The 16,066-nt window shown below is 35.9% G+C and overlaps 2 protein-coding genes across 7 annotated transcripts in view; one reads left to right on the plus strand and one right to left on the minus strand.

The window, feature by feature from the left end:
- The window catches only part of LOC106140903 (uncharacterized), a 37,113-nt gene that overhangs the window by 7,250 nt on the left and 13,797 nt on the right, over positions 1-16,066 (minus strand). The window contains exon 5 of the mRNA XM_060951699.1: positions 15,806-15,913. Coding sequence (XP_060807682.1) covers positions 15,806-15,913 — 108 coding nt within the window. The remainder of the gene's footprint in view (positions 1-15,805; positions 15,914-16,066) is intronic.
- LOC106140910 (nicotinamide riboside kinase 1) lies at positions 219-14,746 on the plus strand. Of its 6 annotated transcripts, none has more exons than XR_009657402.1 (9): positions 219-383; positions 467-520; positions 1,120-1,244; positions 5,588-5,732; positions 6,995-7,116; positions 7,653-8,017; positions 9,126-9,474; positions 11,464-12,018; positions 13,409-13,479. XR_009657402.1 is itself a non-coding variant. In XM_060951700.1 (9 exons), the coding sequence occupies exons 6-9, from the start codon at positions 7,789-7,791 to the stop codon at positions 13,511-13,513; spliced, it is 810 nt and encodes a 269-aa protein (XP_060807683.1). In that variant the 5' UTR covers positions 219-383; positions 467-520; positions 1,120-1,244; positions 5,588-5,732; positions 6,995-7,116; positions 7,653-7,788; the 3' UTR covers positions 13,514-14,746. The 6 variants fall into 6 exon arrangements, 5 of the variants coding, with proteins under 5 accessions (XP_060807683.1, XP_060807684.1, XP_060807686.1 ...); XM_060951700.1 differs by having other exon boundaries at positions 11,464-11,590; positions 13,409-14,746; XM_060951701.1 differs by lacking the exons at positions 219-383; positions 467-520 and adding an exon at positions 579-730 and having other exon boundaries at positions 11,464-11,590; positions 13,409-14,746.

Below are 16,066 nucleotides of genomic sequence, written 5' to 3' on the forward strand. Positions count from 1 at the left end.
ATAAATTTATGAGCGGTTTTATTAGAATAGAATAGAATAGATTTATTTTCAAAATTGGATACAAGGTATCACTTATTGACGTCACATAACTTAAATCTAATTATAACTACTACCGCTTCCAAAGCGCATGTGTAGAAGAAGCGGCGGAACAAATTAAACAAAAATATTAAACAACAAAACGCAGCTCACACCAAAAAAAAAAGTGCTGCCTTTGACAGTGACAGGTGACGGTTTAACAATCGCATTTTTAGGTTAAGAAGGAAAGCAGAATTCTTGTGTGTATTTCTGAAAATACCTACCATTAATAAATGTCTTCTTTACAATATTTAGAAAAATGTCAGCAGCTCTAGTTCGCCAGGCCTTGGAATTCGTCGATCAAGAAGGTGAACTTCGCTTATTCCGGGAACTATTCACTTTGTTTATGCTTAGAAATTTTTCGGCAATTAAATGTTATTTCTGTCTGCAGAAGGCGAGGTACGTGACAAACGCCGTAAGGGGAAGAAGGGGTCTTCAGGTCAAGGTGCGTTAACCATTGCGTCATTATAATCTATATGTAGTTTTTTATTGCCTTCTTGATAAGAATATTACCGTTTTACTTGTAATCATACGTCAAACAACTGAGATGTAATAGTTGGTGTGTTATCAGAATTTATCGAATCTCAAGTAATAAATTATGCAATTCAGTATGAGATTCGTGTCTGTCGTATTCAGAGGTGTGTTAAAAGATCATGTGAGTTAACACATTAACTTGGTATTTAGGTTATATTTAACTCTGTAATATGTATGATAATAATTTATATCCAGTGTAGACATTATTCTCCTGGACTTAGACCCGGCTACGTCCTCAACTAGATGAGGGGATCCTGGGGTCTATGACCATAATTCTGGTATGAGGAAGTTAAGTTTTCACATGAAGCAACTTCCGTCTGACCTACAATACTTTGCAGGGAAACTACCTCATTTTATATTTATTTAACTAAACTAACTTTTTTATGTAAAACCCACTATTTAGTAACAAGATGTGAACTAATTAATAAAATGGTGGTATTAATAGACATAACCTACAAATAATAAATGTACAGAGCTGATCCCTAACAAAAGCTATTAATAATTTTTCAGAACAGAAAAAGCCCTACCAACGACCCACAAAAGAGAAGCAGCCTAAAGCACAAACTACTAACGCAACCATCAAGAAACTGCTAGCATTGTCACAGCCAGCATCTGACAAGAAAACAGCACTTAAGGTAATTATTAGTATGATTCATAATGATTATTATTGTTTAAGAGACTATAACCTAGGCATGGCTTGGATACCCTATCTTCAACAAAAGATAGATGTTCTGGTAATATCTTGGATAGCTCGAACTGGGAATCCAGTCTTGTCTCTCGACAACATGTCTCCAGAGATTCTTTGATTTCTTTAACCTTGGAGGTTCAAAGTGAAATATGTGTCCCATGTATATCCCAAGCCAAAGAGGTAAAGGACGAGTACTGACAAGATGTACAGACATGATCAGGACTGTCACTCGCACCAACCTTCAGAAGGCCATGGCGTAAGCGCAAGTCCGAGCTGCCTAGAGTGCCTTCTTGAGGAGAAAAGATTAAGGTGGTCATGACCCTCAGTCTTGAGGTTGCAATGTAGACGAAGCTCTTATGGGAATTTCTGGGAACATAGCTTATGGCACTTCCACACCTACTATGATATATACGTATTGTAAATGTTTATTTATTTTGTCACCTATGTGTTATCATTCAGCTCTTACATACGTATAAACACATCTTTTTCCCTGATGATATAGAGTTATCATCTTCTAACATTCCAAGTATAAGCTGAGTATGGTAATACATTCATCAGTTTATTACAAAGGATATTTAAAACTTTTCTTTATTTTAAGAATCTCTGAATTTTCGAATCCGTCTCTGTTTAATAGCCGTATTATTCGTAAATAGTATAATAAAGGTATTTTTACTTACTTTAATTAACATACACTATAGGTACTTAGAAGTCACTGTAGATAAATTCAGATAGCTATCAAAGTACTGGTGGTGCGATCATGTGGCCTTTGATAATGTCAGATAAGTAAGCCTATTCTGAGGGGGTTTTACTATGTATATAGATAAATTTTCAAGGTTAGTATTGAGTAATTAAAAATACATCTCTTCCCCTCTTCTTGCCTTTCTAGTATTAAGGCTTAAAAATATATGATTGCTTCTATACCTATATTTCTGGACATAGATAATTAACATAGAAGTATTGTTAATCATTTTTGAAGTTGGCGAATGCTCTTATGATAAAGAAATTGCTAAGCTTTGATAAGTGGTTGTTCCTTGCATACGTGATCAGAAACGCAATAATTTAATCTAAATTATAGGGAATTCTCATGTTTATAATTTACTATTATTTGTCCTCTGGTTCGGTCGTATAAATATTACTGATAAGGGTAGTATGTTTTATGGTTTTCTTATACAGGGAATCCCATTAGTGATTTGCACATTTTATCATAACTCACAACTAATAATACTCACTAGACTTTTTTTAATCGACTTTTTTTAGAGTTAGGTCATTTTTATTTGCTGTAAGTAGGGTTTGCAAAATGGCCTTAATAATTTATACAGATCTTGTGTTATTTAATTTAAGGTAAAAGTCCTGTAAAAGGACTATGGTGGAAGGTTAAGTTAAGAGCACCTAAAACTGACGTGCGTGTATGAAAAATTTATGAAAGTGGATGAAGTATAAGAAGTATGAGGAAATGTCTGTAATTTAATTAAAATTAGTCTCATAAATACTTTTAATTATAAGTTTATTTATAAGCCCTTCACTATCACTACAAAGTATAAAGCAAAGTCGCTTCCTGCGGCTGTTCCTCTGTATGTATGGTATGTATTGCTTAGATCTTTAAAACTAAACGAAGGATATACTAAATAAGGAATAAATAAATAAGGATTTTGACGGGTTTTTTTAATAGTGATTCAAAAGGAAAGTTTTATATGTAAAAATGCTACCTGGGGCGGCTCGCTAGTCACTACATAGTATAAGTAAAGCAATGTCGCTTTCCGCGTCTGTATGTATGCCTATATCTTTAAAACTAAACAACGGAATTTAATGCGGTTTTGTTTTTAATAGATAGAGTGATTCAAGAGGAAGGTTTTTATGTTTAAATTCTACCTGTGCCCGGGGCAAGTCGCTAGTATATTCTATAATTAAGTAGGTATAACAATTCATTTTTACTACTACTCTTATAGATTAAAAATTGATTCGTAAGACAATATGTATAAATAGATAAAAATATAAGTGATTATCACAGTTTAATACGATTATCCATGAGCTTTTAGATAAGTTCATTTATGGACGTTGACCTTTTATCATAAGACTTTAAACGTAAAATATACTTAACTTTACCTGAAAAGTCTCAATTTGTTTAAAATGACAAATATGACAAACATAAATTAATAGATTACGTCACATAATTTGAGAAAAAGCTGGCCTTCTGGATGAAAATTACTTTAGAAGTAAAAAGGGTTTCTTGAAATTGCTTTTTGCCCCATATTCATCCATACTGTAGACGTATATTAATATTATAAAGAGGAAACATTTGTGTCTTTTTGTAATATATTCGTAATGTTTTCATACTAAAAATCTGAACCGATTTTGATGAGATTTATCACATAGCCAGACTAAAAACCTTCAGGAGTAACATAAGATACATTTTATTTTTCTGCCTTCCACTCCGAAAAAAGGCGTGCTTTTATGTTTGTCTATGGAAAACAAATTTTAGAAATTACCTTTTTTTTTATTCACTTTTACCAATATCTTTAATTAGGGTACGACCTACTCCTTACCTAAAGAGTTCTCATGGTAAGTAGGTACCCTTGTTTTTATCTCATCGATATCTCATATTTACGGAAAGTCATACGAGCATGACACAATAAGTTATTTATACTAAGAATGTCTGATTTGTTATCAGCACAGCCATCGGAATTGATAGTATTATCGTTTAGTGAGTAACTCTAGAACGGCCGCGGGCTATATATAATTTGAATCAGTTTACATACGATGTTACTATGGGACTGTGTTCGCGTGCATTTATTTTTAGTATTATTAGAAAAAAATTGACTAGAAAGTGATATTAAACCTTAGAAATAAATTTAGAAAGTGTTTAGAACTCATAAAATTGATATTATTAAAATAGGATTTAAAAATAAGATTTCTGATGTAACTAAGGGAAAAAAAACCTTAAAGAAAGTTTAATAACTTATTATTTTTACAAAAAAAAAATTGAATGTTTTCGAAAAGTAAAACTCAAGGAATGCAATTTAAGATCACTTAAAGTTATCAACACTATACAGTAAGTGTTTTTGAATAATTATTGTTAACAAGACTTGTAAAACATACTGTTAACGAGAATTGTGATATGTGAATAAATATCGTTTGTGACATAATTGTATCTAAAAATAAATAACAGTTTGATTGAAACTAAACTAGATTAGCGTTATTTCGATTACTATTACTTGGATTACCGTTTCCCTGATTACCATTACATTGATTACCAACTTGTGGTTCAAAATGAAGCAGTCAGACTGGTGTTTCTATACACGATCGCCGCTCACATCTAGAAAAGATCTAGGTATGTAAAACTATCTAATCTAATAGTTGTATAGTTAATAATGCATGTCTTTTAATTTATATTAGGAGAAATCCCCCTGGTAAATTGTTGCATTTTATTGGATATTTAATTCTTATATTTTTTTATAATGAAACTAATCAAAATAATACAAATTACAATTCGGTACACTCTGTACATCAATTTTATTTAAATTTGACCTCGGTAAGTTAACGTGATTGAAGAAAATGCTGCAATGCAGATTGTTGCCGCTTCTTCTGCACTAATACTTTAAAAGCGGATTTCTGGATTTGAATGGCTTAGTTATATGTCACAGGAAATAAACTTACTAAAATAAGTTTACTTTTTGTTACCTCATAAAACATACAAATGATAAGATGATAACTGATATTTTTACAAAAAATTAAATACAGCATTCCTTCTTATCGCACTGCCATAATTTCCAGGTAATGGTGTGGTGAACAAGCGAATGAATAATAAATGATTTAAAAATAACTAAACGTGTATGAATTCATAATTTACCGAACTTAATTTGCAAAAGCCAATTTTCATATTTTTGTTTGCAAACGAATAATGAATAAGAATGAAATTACTTAGAGAATGCTATATGCATAAGGCTCAATAAATTTTTAAATAAATAAGAAATACCTATATGTACCTATAATAATAATTTTATAAACAAACAAGAGACGTTAATGATCAAAATAAAATAAACAATTTCTTTTTATTTTTTTACAAAATAAAGTAGTGTATTATTTTTTTCTAAATCCATACTGGAATGAAACTTCAATCAGAATCCTTAATCCAGTGGTCTAGTCATATAACAAAGAGAGGGTTTTTTTAAAACTCAAACCCATTAACGTGGCACAGAGCATAGTTTGAAATAGGTTTTGCTCGATTCCATAAAGTTCCTAAGCCAATTTAACCCCAAACAAGACTCGTTAACAATAACTCTCTTTCCGCAGATAGTGCAACGCGCGATCAAAGGCAAGCCACTGATCGAGAAGCCGGAGCCAAAACCAAAGGAGATAAAGTCCATCCTGTTCGCAGACGAAGACGAACCAACTGCTCAATAGTTCCGACTTGTGTCCGAGACTGGTTTGCCGAGAGGTAATAATGATTTGTTTGTTTGTAATATCTTTATACGTACATACATATGGTCACGTCTATATCCCATGCGGGGTAGACAGAGCCGACAGATTTGAAAAGACTGAATGGCCACGTTCAGCTATTTGGCTTAGTGATAGAATTGAGATTCAAATAGTGACAGGTTGCTAGCCTATCGCCTAAAAAAGAATTCCAAGTTTGTAAGCCTATCCCTTAGTCGCCTTTTACGACATCCATGGAAAAGAGATGGACTGGTCCTATTCTTTCTTGTATTGGTGCCGGAAACCATACGGCTAATATCTTTATTGCATAGAAATATACACAGGAACAATACATACGTTTTTTTTAATATTGTATGAAAGATCTTACAAAACATTAAGTAAGGTTTGAGATTATACTAAGAATTAAGTTTACGTCAATCAATCATATACGGGACAAATTACACAGATTGAGTTAGCCTCGAAGTGAGTTCAGACTTGTGTTACGAGATACTAACACAAGGATACTAAATTTTATAATAAATACTTTTATAGATAAACATCCAAAACCCAGGCCAATCAGAAAAAGTTATTTTCTCATCATGCCCTGGCCGGGATTCGAACCCGCACTACCGCTGCACCACAGAGGCCAACAAGAAATATTACAAAAACAAATCACTTGCAATGACGGACTTATCCCATGAAGGGATCTCTTCCAGTCAAACGGCAAACAATATAGGAACTAAATAATTAAGTAAAAAGCGGCAAGTCACTATGTTTTTAGCAACAATATAATAATAAAGTAACAAATTCAAATAAAATAATGATAGTGTTGTTCGCTCTTTTTTATTTTTAATTGTTTACTGATCTGATGTGAAGGAAGATGTAGTTACAGGAATAGAAAAGGGTATGTTGAGATGGTTCGGTCATGTGGATGAATGAAAACAGGTTGACTAATCAGATATACAAGGAGAGTGTGGAGGGAAAGGTTGGAGTGGGAAGACCTAGACGAACGTATCTTGATCAAATTAAGGACGTCCTGGTAAAGAGTCAGGTCAAAAGTACCCGAAACCGCCGAGCCTGCATGAAGAGAGTTATGAATGTGGATGAAGCGAAGGAAATATGCAGAGATCGTGGCAAGTGGAAAGAGGTAGTCTCTGCCTACCCCTCCGGGAAAGAGGCGTGATTTTATGTATGTATGTATGTATTGATCTGATCAGTATTCAGGTTCCTATTAATTAACGATGAAATAAATACATAGTAATATTTTCCTATTTTTTTCCGTAGCCGGGCATGCCTGTATATGGACATAGCTGATGCGGCGCTCGGGAAACTACTGCTGGTGACGACGGCCGCGATTTTCTGCCTCATCGTGTTGTGGGTCAACACCTACCCCTTCTTGGATAAAGGTGATTGATTGTTCTATAATGTTTACACGGTAACGACATGTTTTGTTACACAATAAAACAAACGAGAAACACAACGTCAGAAGAATCAAAACTTGCTGTGTATAGATTTTGTATTTTTTATTTAAAAAACATACATATAGTCACGTCTATGTTCCCTACGGGGTCGCTGTCTAGCTTTATAATGAGATTCAAGGTTGCTGGCCCATCATCGCTTACATGGAAAAAATGTAATGTATTAAAATTTTACAAAATGCCAAAATCTAATTTTTAAACCCATAGGTTTGTACTGTGCGTTATATTTCAGTCAGCCAATCAATCGGTTTTCTATTTTAGTATATAGTTGGTAATATAGATTTTATTATACGTACCGTACATACATACATAAAATCACGCCTCTTTCCCGGAGGGGTAGGTAGAGACTACCTCTCTCCACTTGCCACGATCTCTGCATAGTTCCTTCGCTTCATCCACATTCATAACTCTCTTCATGCAAGCTCGGCGGTTTCGGGTACTTGATTTTATTATATATTTCACAGATTTATACGTAACAAGCCTAGTGCCGGATCCACAGTGGTTCTTGGTCGCGTGCGCCGTTTGGGGGCTGTGCTTTGTCGGGGGTCTCATGTCGTTCACTCTCTACCACGTCTACCCGTATCTGTGATCAGCGGTAACATGGCCCAGTTCAATAAGGACGAGTGGATCGTTATCGGTGAGTTTTCTTCTCTTTATTCATATTGTTTCACAGATTTATACGTAACAAGCCTAGTGGCGGATCCACAGTGGTTCTTGGGGGCTGTGCTTTGTCGGGGGTCTCATGTCGTTCACTCTCTACCACGTCTACCCGTATCTGTGATCAGCGGTAACATGGCCCAGTTCAATAAGGACGAGTGGATCGTTATCGGTGAGTTTTCTTCTCTTTATTCATATTGTTTCACAGATTTATACGTAACAAGCCTAGTGCCGGATCCACAGTGGTTCTTGGGGGCTGTGCTTTGTCGGGGGTCTCATGTCGTTCACTCTCTACCACGTCTACCCGTATCTGTGATCAGCGGTAACATGGCCCATTTCAATAAGGACGAGTGGATCGTTATCGGTGAGTTTTCTTCTCTATTTTTTATCCCTTTATATTCAAATTCAAAATTTTTATTAATTATTATAGGATACTTCAGATCGCTTAATAATTGTCAAAAACTTTTTGTTTCACAAAATTGGTTGTCGTCAAATAAATTACTTAAAACTAAGTTTACTGCCGCTTTCAAGGCGTCAGTGCAGAAGAAGCGGTAACAAACTGCACTGCAGCATTTTCTTCAACAACGTCAACTTCACAAATATCCAAACTTAGAATAGAATGTACATACATATAATCACGTCTATATCCCTTGCGGGGTAGACAGCCAACAGTCTTGAAAAGACTCATAGGCCGCGTTCAGCTATTTGGCTTTAAGATAGTATTGAGATTCAAATAGTGACAGGTTGCTAGCCCATCGCCTTAAAAGAAGAATCCCGAGTTTATAAGCCTACCCCTTAGTCGCCTTTAACGACATCCATGGAGAGAGATGGAGTGGTCCTATTCTTTTTTCTATTTGTGCCGGGAACCAAACGGCGCAGGTAAGATAGTTAACAAAATACAAAAAGTTTAATCCCACTCCTGACATATCAGACTAATATAATCCAGATCATTCTGACACGTGTCTCTCTCTTACGCTTTAATTTATCTCTTTTTGTTATTCCTCTACTTGTCAGTAGTAAGGTTGAATCCAATATTGTTGTTTATTGTTGGTCTCATGTCGTTCACTCTCTATAAAAGAGAGAATTTTTTTTTTAATTTTGCAATTCTTTTATTAAATAAATCTTGTTAAAGCCTTACTGGCTCTGTAATCCCGTTATTAATTTATTCCTTATAACTTTATAAAAAATTTCTATTAAATATTTTTTATCAAACAAATTTCCAGTAACGTACTTTATTTTTATTATATGTTTTTTTTTTCATAAATGTCTCTTTTTTCCAGGTATATCCGGCGTTACATGCGGTGGCAAAACGACACTCGCTAACAAACTGAAAGAGTCCTTAGTCCCCGTCTACGTGTTCCACCAGGACAAATACTTCTACCCTGACGACAGCCCGAATCATATCAAATGCGTAGGTCTAGAACATAACAACTACGATATCCTATCTGCACTAGATATGGAGAAAATGATGCAGGATGTTTTAGACACGTTGAATGGAAAAGATAAAAGTCACGCGAGTAACGTAGTGAAGAGTAAAGGAAAAAAAGAAATTAAAGGAAAAAAGTTTTTGATCGTCGAAGGGTTTACAGCGTTGAATTATAAACCGATTTTGGATATTTGTAATTTGCGGTGAGTATTATTTATTGTTAACTTAACACATTCGAAATTTGGTCCTTGAAAGTTCCACGAGGCCTTATGTTGAGATGTTAGGAGTGCCCGTAAATGTCGAATATGCATGAAATGAGTAATGAGTGTGGAGACAGCGGGAGAGGTCTGTAAGGATCGCAGCAAGTGGAATTCCATAGTCTCTGCCTACCCCAATGGGAAACAGGCGTGATGGTATGTATGTATGTAACTATGTAGAAGGAGAAGGAACAGGGTAGCAAAAGATAATAACACAAAATCTAAATTTGCTAAAAGGCAATTTAAGTACCAAGCAGCAAAAATATATAACAAAATTAATGACATACACAATGTATATCCTTTGAGACTACGCGAAGTGAAAAAAAGAATTGTCGATTGGTTAAAAACACTCAATTATAATCAAACAGAAGCCCTAATTACATGACAATATTCTTCTATTCTTCACACGAATACTAGTTAAAAATATTCTTACACTCTGCATATAAACAAATTTTGTTTAATTATATCCATATCTTCTTTAATTCATTTTATATTTTATTTTAACTTGTATTACCTACTTATTGTTATAACAAGTGTTCAATAGTGTATGTTAAGAAAGAGCAGGATTTTTTGATACAGGCATACTTTGCTTAATAGAAAATCCTAACAATGTATAGTGTACACTTTGTAGTTAAAGAAATAAATGCATTTTCATTTTCAACTTAACACTTTGAGAATTTTAACGTCACGATTCTAATAAGCAAACCTTGTACATAGTTTCACTATGTACATATGTTTGTCTAACGACAGAGACAAATATTAGTCGATCAAAAATAAATACTTAAAAAAAATATTTTTATCTCACCTCATCTTGGTACACTTAAAACTGTTGATTTATCATTTATTCACTATATTTAAAAAAAATATCCTTTGTCCATCCAAAACCTCAAAAACGTATAGTCTGAAGCGAAACAAGTGTGCAGGGATCGTGGCAATCTTTCCGATGTGGTATCTGCCTACCCCTCCAGGAAAGAGGCGTGATTTTATGTATGTATGTATAAATATCCAAGACCAAGGCCAATCAGAAAAAGACAAAGAAAGTTGCATACAAAGTTGCAACCCCTATTTCACCCCCTAAGGAATGCAATTTTCAAAATTTAATTAATGAATTATTATTTTAATCTAACCGTAAATTTTAATCTTAAATTTCATGCGTCCAACATTAAAAATGACGAAGTTTCAAACAAACTTGCAACCCCTATTTCACCCCCTTAGAAATGCAATTTACAAAATCTAATTAATGAATTATTATTTTAATCTAACCGTAAATTTATATCACAATTTTCTGGTGTCCAATACTAAAAATGACAAAGTTTCATACAAACTTGCAACCCCTATTTCACCCCCTTAAGAATACAATTTTCAAAATCCAATTAATGAATTATTATTTTAATCTAATCGTTAAAAAATCTAAAATTTCATGTGTCCAACAATAAAAATGCTGAAGTTTCTTATAAACTTGCAACCCCTATTTCACCCCCCTTAGAAATGCTATTTTCAAAATCCAATTAATGGATTATTATTTTAATCTAACCGTAAATTTAAATCTAAAATTTCAAGTAATTATCCCACACTAAAAATTACGAAGTTTCATACAAACTTGTAACCCCTATTTCACCCCCTTAGGAATGCAATTTTCAAAATCCAATTAATGGATTATTATTTTAATCTAACCGTAAATTTAAATCTAAACTTTCAAGTAATTATCCTACACTAAAAATGACGAAGTTTCATACAAACTTGCAACCCCTATTTCACCCCCTTAGGAATAGAATTTCCAAAAATCCTTTCTTATTGGATCCCTCCCAATTAAAATCTACCTTCCTGTCAAATTTCATCTTTATTGGGTCAGTAGATTTAGAGATTTCGTGATTGTTTTTCGCTTTATATATATATATATATATATAGATGTATAGAAACTCGTCTTTTTCACAGTTATTACTTCATCCTGGAGTACGCGGCGTGCGCGTCGCGGCGCGCGCTGCGCCTGTACTCGCCGCCCGACGTGGCCGGCTACTTCGACGGCTGCGTGTGGCCCGCGCATCTCAGATATAGGGCTGAGGTGACTCTATACTATACTAACTAGCGCTCCGCCTGTACTCGCCGCCCGACGTGGCCGGCTACTTCGACGGCTGCGTGTGGCCCGCGCATCTCAGATATAGGGCTGAGGTGACTCTATACTATACTAACTAGCGCTGCGCCTGTACTCGCCGCCCGACGTGGCCGGCTACTTCGACGGCTGCGTGTGGCCCGCGCATCTCAGATATAGGGCTGAGGTGACTCTATACTATACTAACTAGCGCTCCGCCTGTACTCGCCGCCCGACGTGGCCGGCTACTTCGACGGCTGCGTGTGGCCCGCGCATCTCAGATATAGGGCTGAGGTGACTCTATACTATACTAACTAGCGCTGCGCCTGTACTCGCCGCCCGACGTGGCCGGCTACTTCGACGGCTGCGTGTGGCCCGCGCATCTCAGATATAGGGCTGAGGTGACTCTATATTATACTAACTAGCGCTCCGCCTGTACTCGCCGCCCGACGTGGCCGGCTACTTCGACGGCTGCGTGTGGCCCGCGCATCTCAGATATAGGGCTGAGGTGACTCTATACTATACTAACTAGCGCTCCGCCTGTACTCGCCGCCCGACGTGGCCGGCTACTTCGACGGCTGCGTGTGGCCCGCGCATCTCAGATATAGGGCTGAGGTGACTCTATACTATACTAACTAGCGCTCCGCCTGTACTCGCCGCCCGACGTGGCCGGCTACTTCGACGGCTGCGTGTGGCCCGCGCATCTCAGATATAGGGCTGAGGTGACTCTATACTATACTAACTAGCGCTCCGCCTGTACTCGCCGCCCGACGTGGCCGGCTACTTCGACGGCTGCGTGTGGCCCGCGCATCTCAGATATAGGGCTGAGGTGACTCTATACTATACGTGTAGCGCTAGTTAGCGCTCTGGATCAACTTCGCAGGGATACAATTTATGATAAATTTTATAAAAATTCGTCCTTAATTTTAGTATTTTAAAGATAGATTTTTTTTAAGTAACCCATGTTAGAACGCGGATTTTTAACTATATGCACACTAAATTTCATTTGAATTGATCCAACGGTATAGCTGTGCAAGTGGAACAGACAGACAGACTTTGATACTTGCTAAAAGATGGCGCTATTGTATAGTTTCTTCAACTCGGGCCGAAATATCTTAAGGGTAGAGCGGTGCTATTGTAAATAAATTTGTCAGACACTGTGTGGTCCGAACATTTAAAATATAGAGCCGAGCTCGTAAATAATACAAAAGTAATGTAAGTTCAATCAAAACATCTGATCAATTTTCATCCTTATATGGTCTTTTTTTATTTGACTCAGAAAAAAATATATATATAAACAAGTTTTGACGCCAATAAATAACACAAAAGTATAACTATTACGACAGATAAGTACATCAGGATACTCGTTAAACCATCAGCTACTCTATAGACACTGGTAATAAAAATAAATATGTTCAATATAATTTGTATTGTGCGATCTTTTTTATATTTTATTCAGAATGTATCATAACTGGCCAGTTACAAAAAAAGAAAAAGAAAATTTTATAAGTGTGCATTTGATTCTTTTTTACAATGAACAATATCTAGTACAAGTCAAATTGTTTAAACATTATTGTATCAATAAGTTCAGCGGTTTATTACAGTGCATATTTAAAGTTAAACCAAAGTGCAGTTTTACTTCATCCCAAGAGCATCCCCAGTTTATTTCCATATCTAAGTTTTACTTTTTAAAGAGTGCTTTACCGTCTCTAACAAAATATTTTCTTAAAAAAAAATATTCCAAAACTTTTTTTAAAGATTTTTTTTTTAGTTTTATTTATTTTTTTGCAGATAGAAAAAGACCGCCGCGTGATTCTGCTGGACGGCACACGCCCGGACGTGTTCGAAACCGTTATGAATGACGTCACAGCGTTGGGCGCCGTCAGTGTAGAATAACTTTTGTAACTGTCCTTTTGAAATTACCGAAAATCGGAGTGAAAATATGAATGTGGATGAAATGGAAGGTGTATAAAGAGATCGTCGAAAGATGTAGACTCTGCCTATACCTCCGGGAAATAAGCGTAAAAATCGAAAAAACCAAAGAGTAATTTGCCTTATATTTTGAATTAGTGGCCTTTCAGTCTTTTCTACTGTTGGCTCTGTCTACCCCGCAAGGGATAAACACGTGACTGTATGTATCTTTGAAATAGAACAATCATCATGTTATTGCATTTTATTTATCCAATTATTGTATGGAAATAAATTTTAAGCTAGAGGAAGCCAGGTTTTTTCACTGGTTGCATTTATACTCACTTCTATAGCAGGACGTGGCCATTCCAGTTTTTTCGAGATTGTTGGCTCTGTCTATTCCCGTAAGGAATAATGACGTGATTATAGTATCCGTAGGAACTTTGCTTGCGCGGTTTAGAATCTTCGCTACTACTGGCTAGGGCACCCCTAAATTGATGTCCAAAAAACACGGCGGGTGCCATTTAAATGTAAAATAATGATAAATAAAGCCTAATTTTATATTTTTGAAACCTTACTTATCCACGCTTATTTTTCGTATGGCACAAAACAAACTTTTACGTGTTAATAATAAGGTTCTTTAAACTTTATTTTCTTTTACCGTTTCTAACGTATAGTTGTTTGGTGCGCAAATATTATTTTTGTATGCAGTTTTATATACAGGAATTAGCCTCGCGGTCATAGTAATGCGAATATATGTATTTTTTATAAGATCGTAAAAAATAAACTTTTCATTATAAACTTCATTTGGTTCTTTTAAAAGGACAGACCATTCTATTTTATGAGGACACAGAAATGCGAATAGCACAAATTGCGATATATATAAACGTTATTCTATTTTAGCAAATTTTTAATGGCGTTAGTTACAATTATCGTCACTAGATGGCGATGCTATTTTAACATAATGTTTAGGGTAAAATTTTAATGTTTTCACACGAATAATAAAATGTAAACATGTTGAGATCTGAAGACGTAAAAATTGTACAAAAAATATATATTATAGTGTGTTCTTCATACATTTACCTGTATGGTAAATTGTATGAGACGGGGAGTGTATGACATGTGGGGTAAAGCATCTGTTTTGTATGAATTTCAGTGTAAACTGTGGATTAGATGTAAGCATTGTTAAATTAACTAAATAAATTATGATTATATTTAGCACCTTGGTTTTCTCATTATAACCTTACTAGTTTTTAACCGCAGATTCGCCCACGTGAATTTAGCGCCATCTCCAAAAGGTTAAGTAAAAAAGTTCCCGTACGATTTGCGAAAAACCTGTGTTCTTTTGTATGTATATGGCGCTATGTCTTTCTCAAGACTTGTAATTATAAATTTGGTTCAGTAGATAACGCGTGAAGAGGTAATAAATAAGCTTTTGAATGAAATTTTAGGATGCTGTAAACGTGAATTTTTGTTTCTCTTCCTCATCTCATGCTTTACCTACTTTACATGCTTTACTAATCGACCGCCACAGAGCAAAAAGATCATCCTGTAGATAGTGTGATGCCGGGAAACCGCGAGACAGACAATGTTGAGGCGAAGGTTGTGTTTATGCTTCAATCCACGAAATCTTTAATATCAAGATTTAGAATACGCACTGTTAGTCGTGACGTGTGAATTTTGAAATGTGACCATAGACTCTTCGCTGCTATTGGCTGAGAGCGTCGTATTCTCACTGTGATTGGCTAATGGCGTGTGACGTTAGTGAAGTCGCCATGTTGGTAGTTAAGGCGGCAAGCAAATCTGAGGGGTTAGTGCGAGGTTTACTCGATCGAACGCGTCGAGCAAGTTATCACGAATTTGTATGGAATTGCATTAGTGCCATCGCGTTACCACTAGGTGGCGCTGATCAAATCACATACAAATTCGCGTTTACTTGCTTGACGCGTTTGATCGATTAAAACTCGTACTAACCCCTCTTGGTGAATGTTGTCAGCCTAATCTAATATATTTAAACGAGCAATTCTTGTATTCAGGATCTTGGAAACGGCTCCAACGATTTTCATGAAAGTTACAGATTAGGGGCTTTTCGGCTCAAGGAATCGATTTATCAAGGTCCTAGGTTCGAGAGAAGCTCGGTTCCCAAGATATATAAACATTTTAAAAACCGCGTTTTAAGAAACTATATCAGCGCCATCTCTGGTAGACCGGGTACTAAGATATTAACACTCATAATACGCAGTGAAATCTGAAAAAAGTAACATAAAAGAGGGTACTCACACTCCGCCGCCGTCGCAGAACTTTCTGGAATCCCTCGGCGCGTCGGCGGCGCGGTGCTCGGCGCCGGCCTCCTCTGCGGGCAGCGAGCGCTTGCCGCGGTCGTCAAGGCTGAAAATAATAACACTCACCTCAGATATATACATAAAATCACACCTCTTTCCCGGAGGGGTAGGCAGAGACTACATCATGTATACCTCAGATCATGTATGTTTATTTATAAATAAGAACATATATAATGACGGGTATAACATACGTCATGTT

Source organism: Amyelois transitella, chromosome 26, assembly GCF_032362555.1.
Source record: "Amyelois transitella isolate CPQ chromosome 26, ilAmyTran1.1, whole genome shotgun sequence".
Classification (NCBI taxonomy): domain Eukaryota; kingdom Metazoa; phylum Arthropoda; class Insecta; order Lepidoptera; family Pyralidae; genus Amyelois; species Amyelois transitella.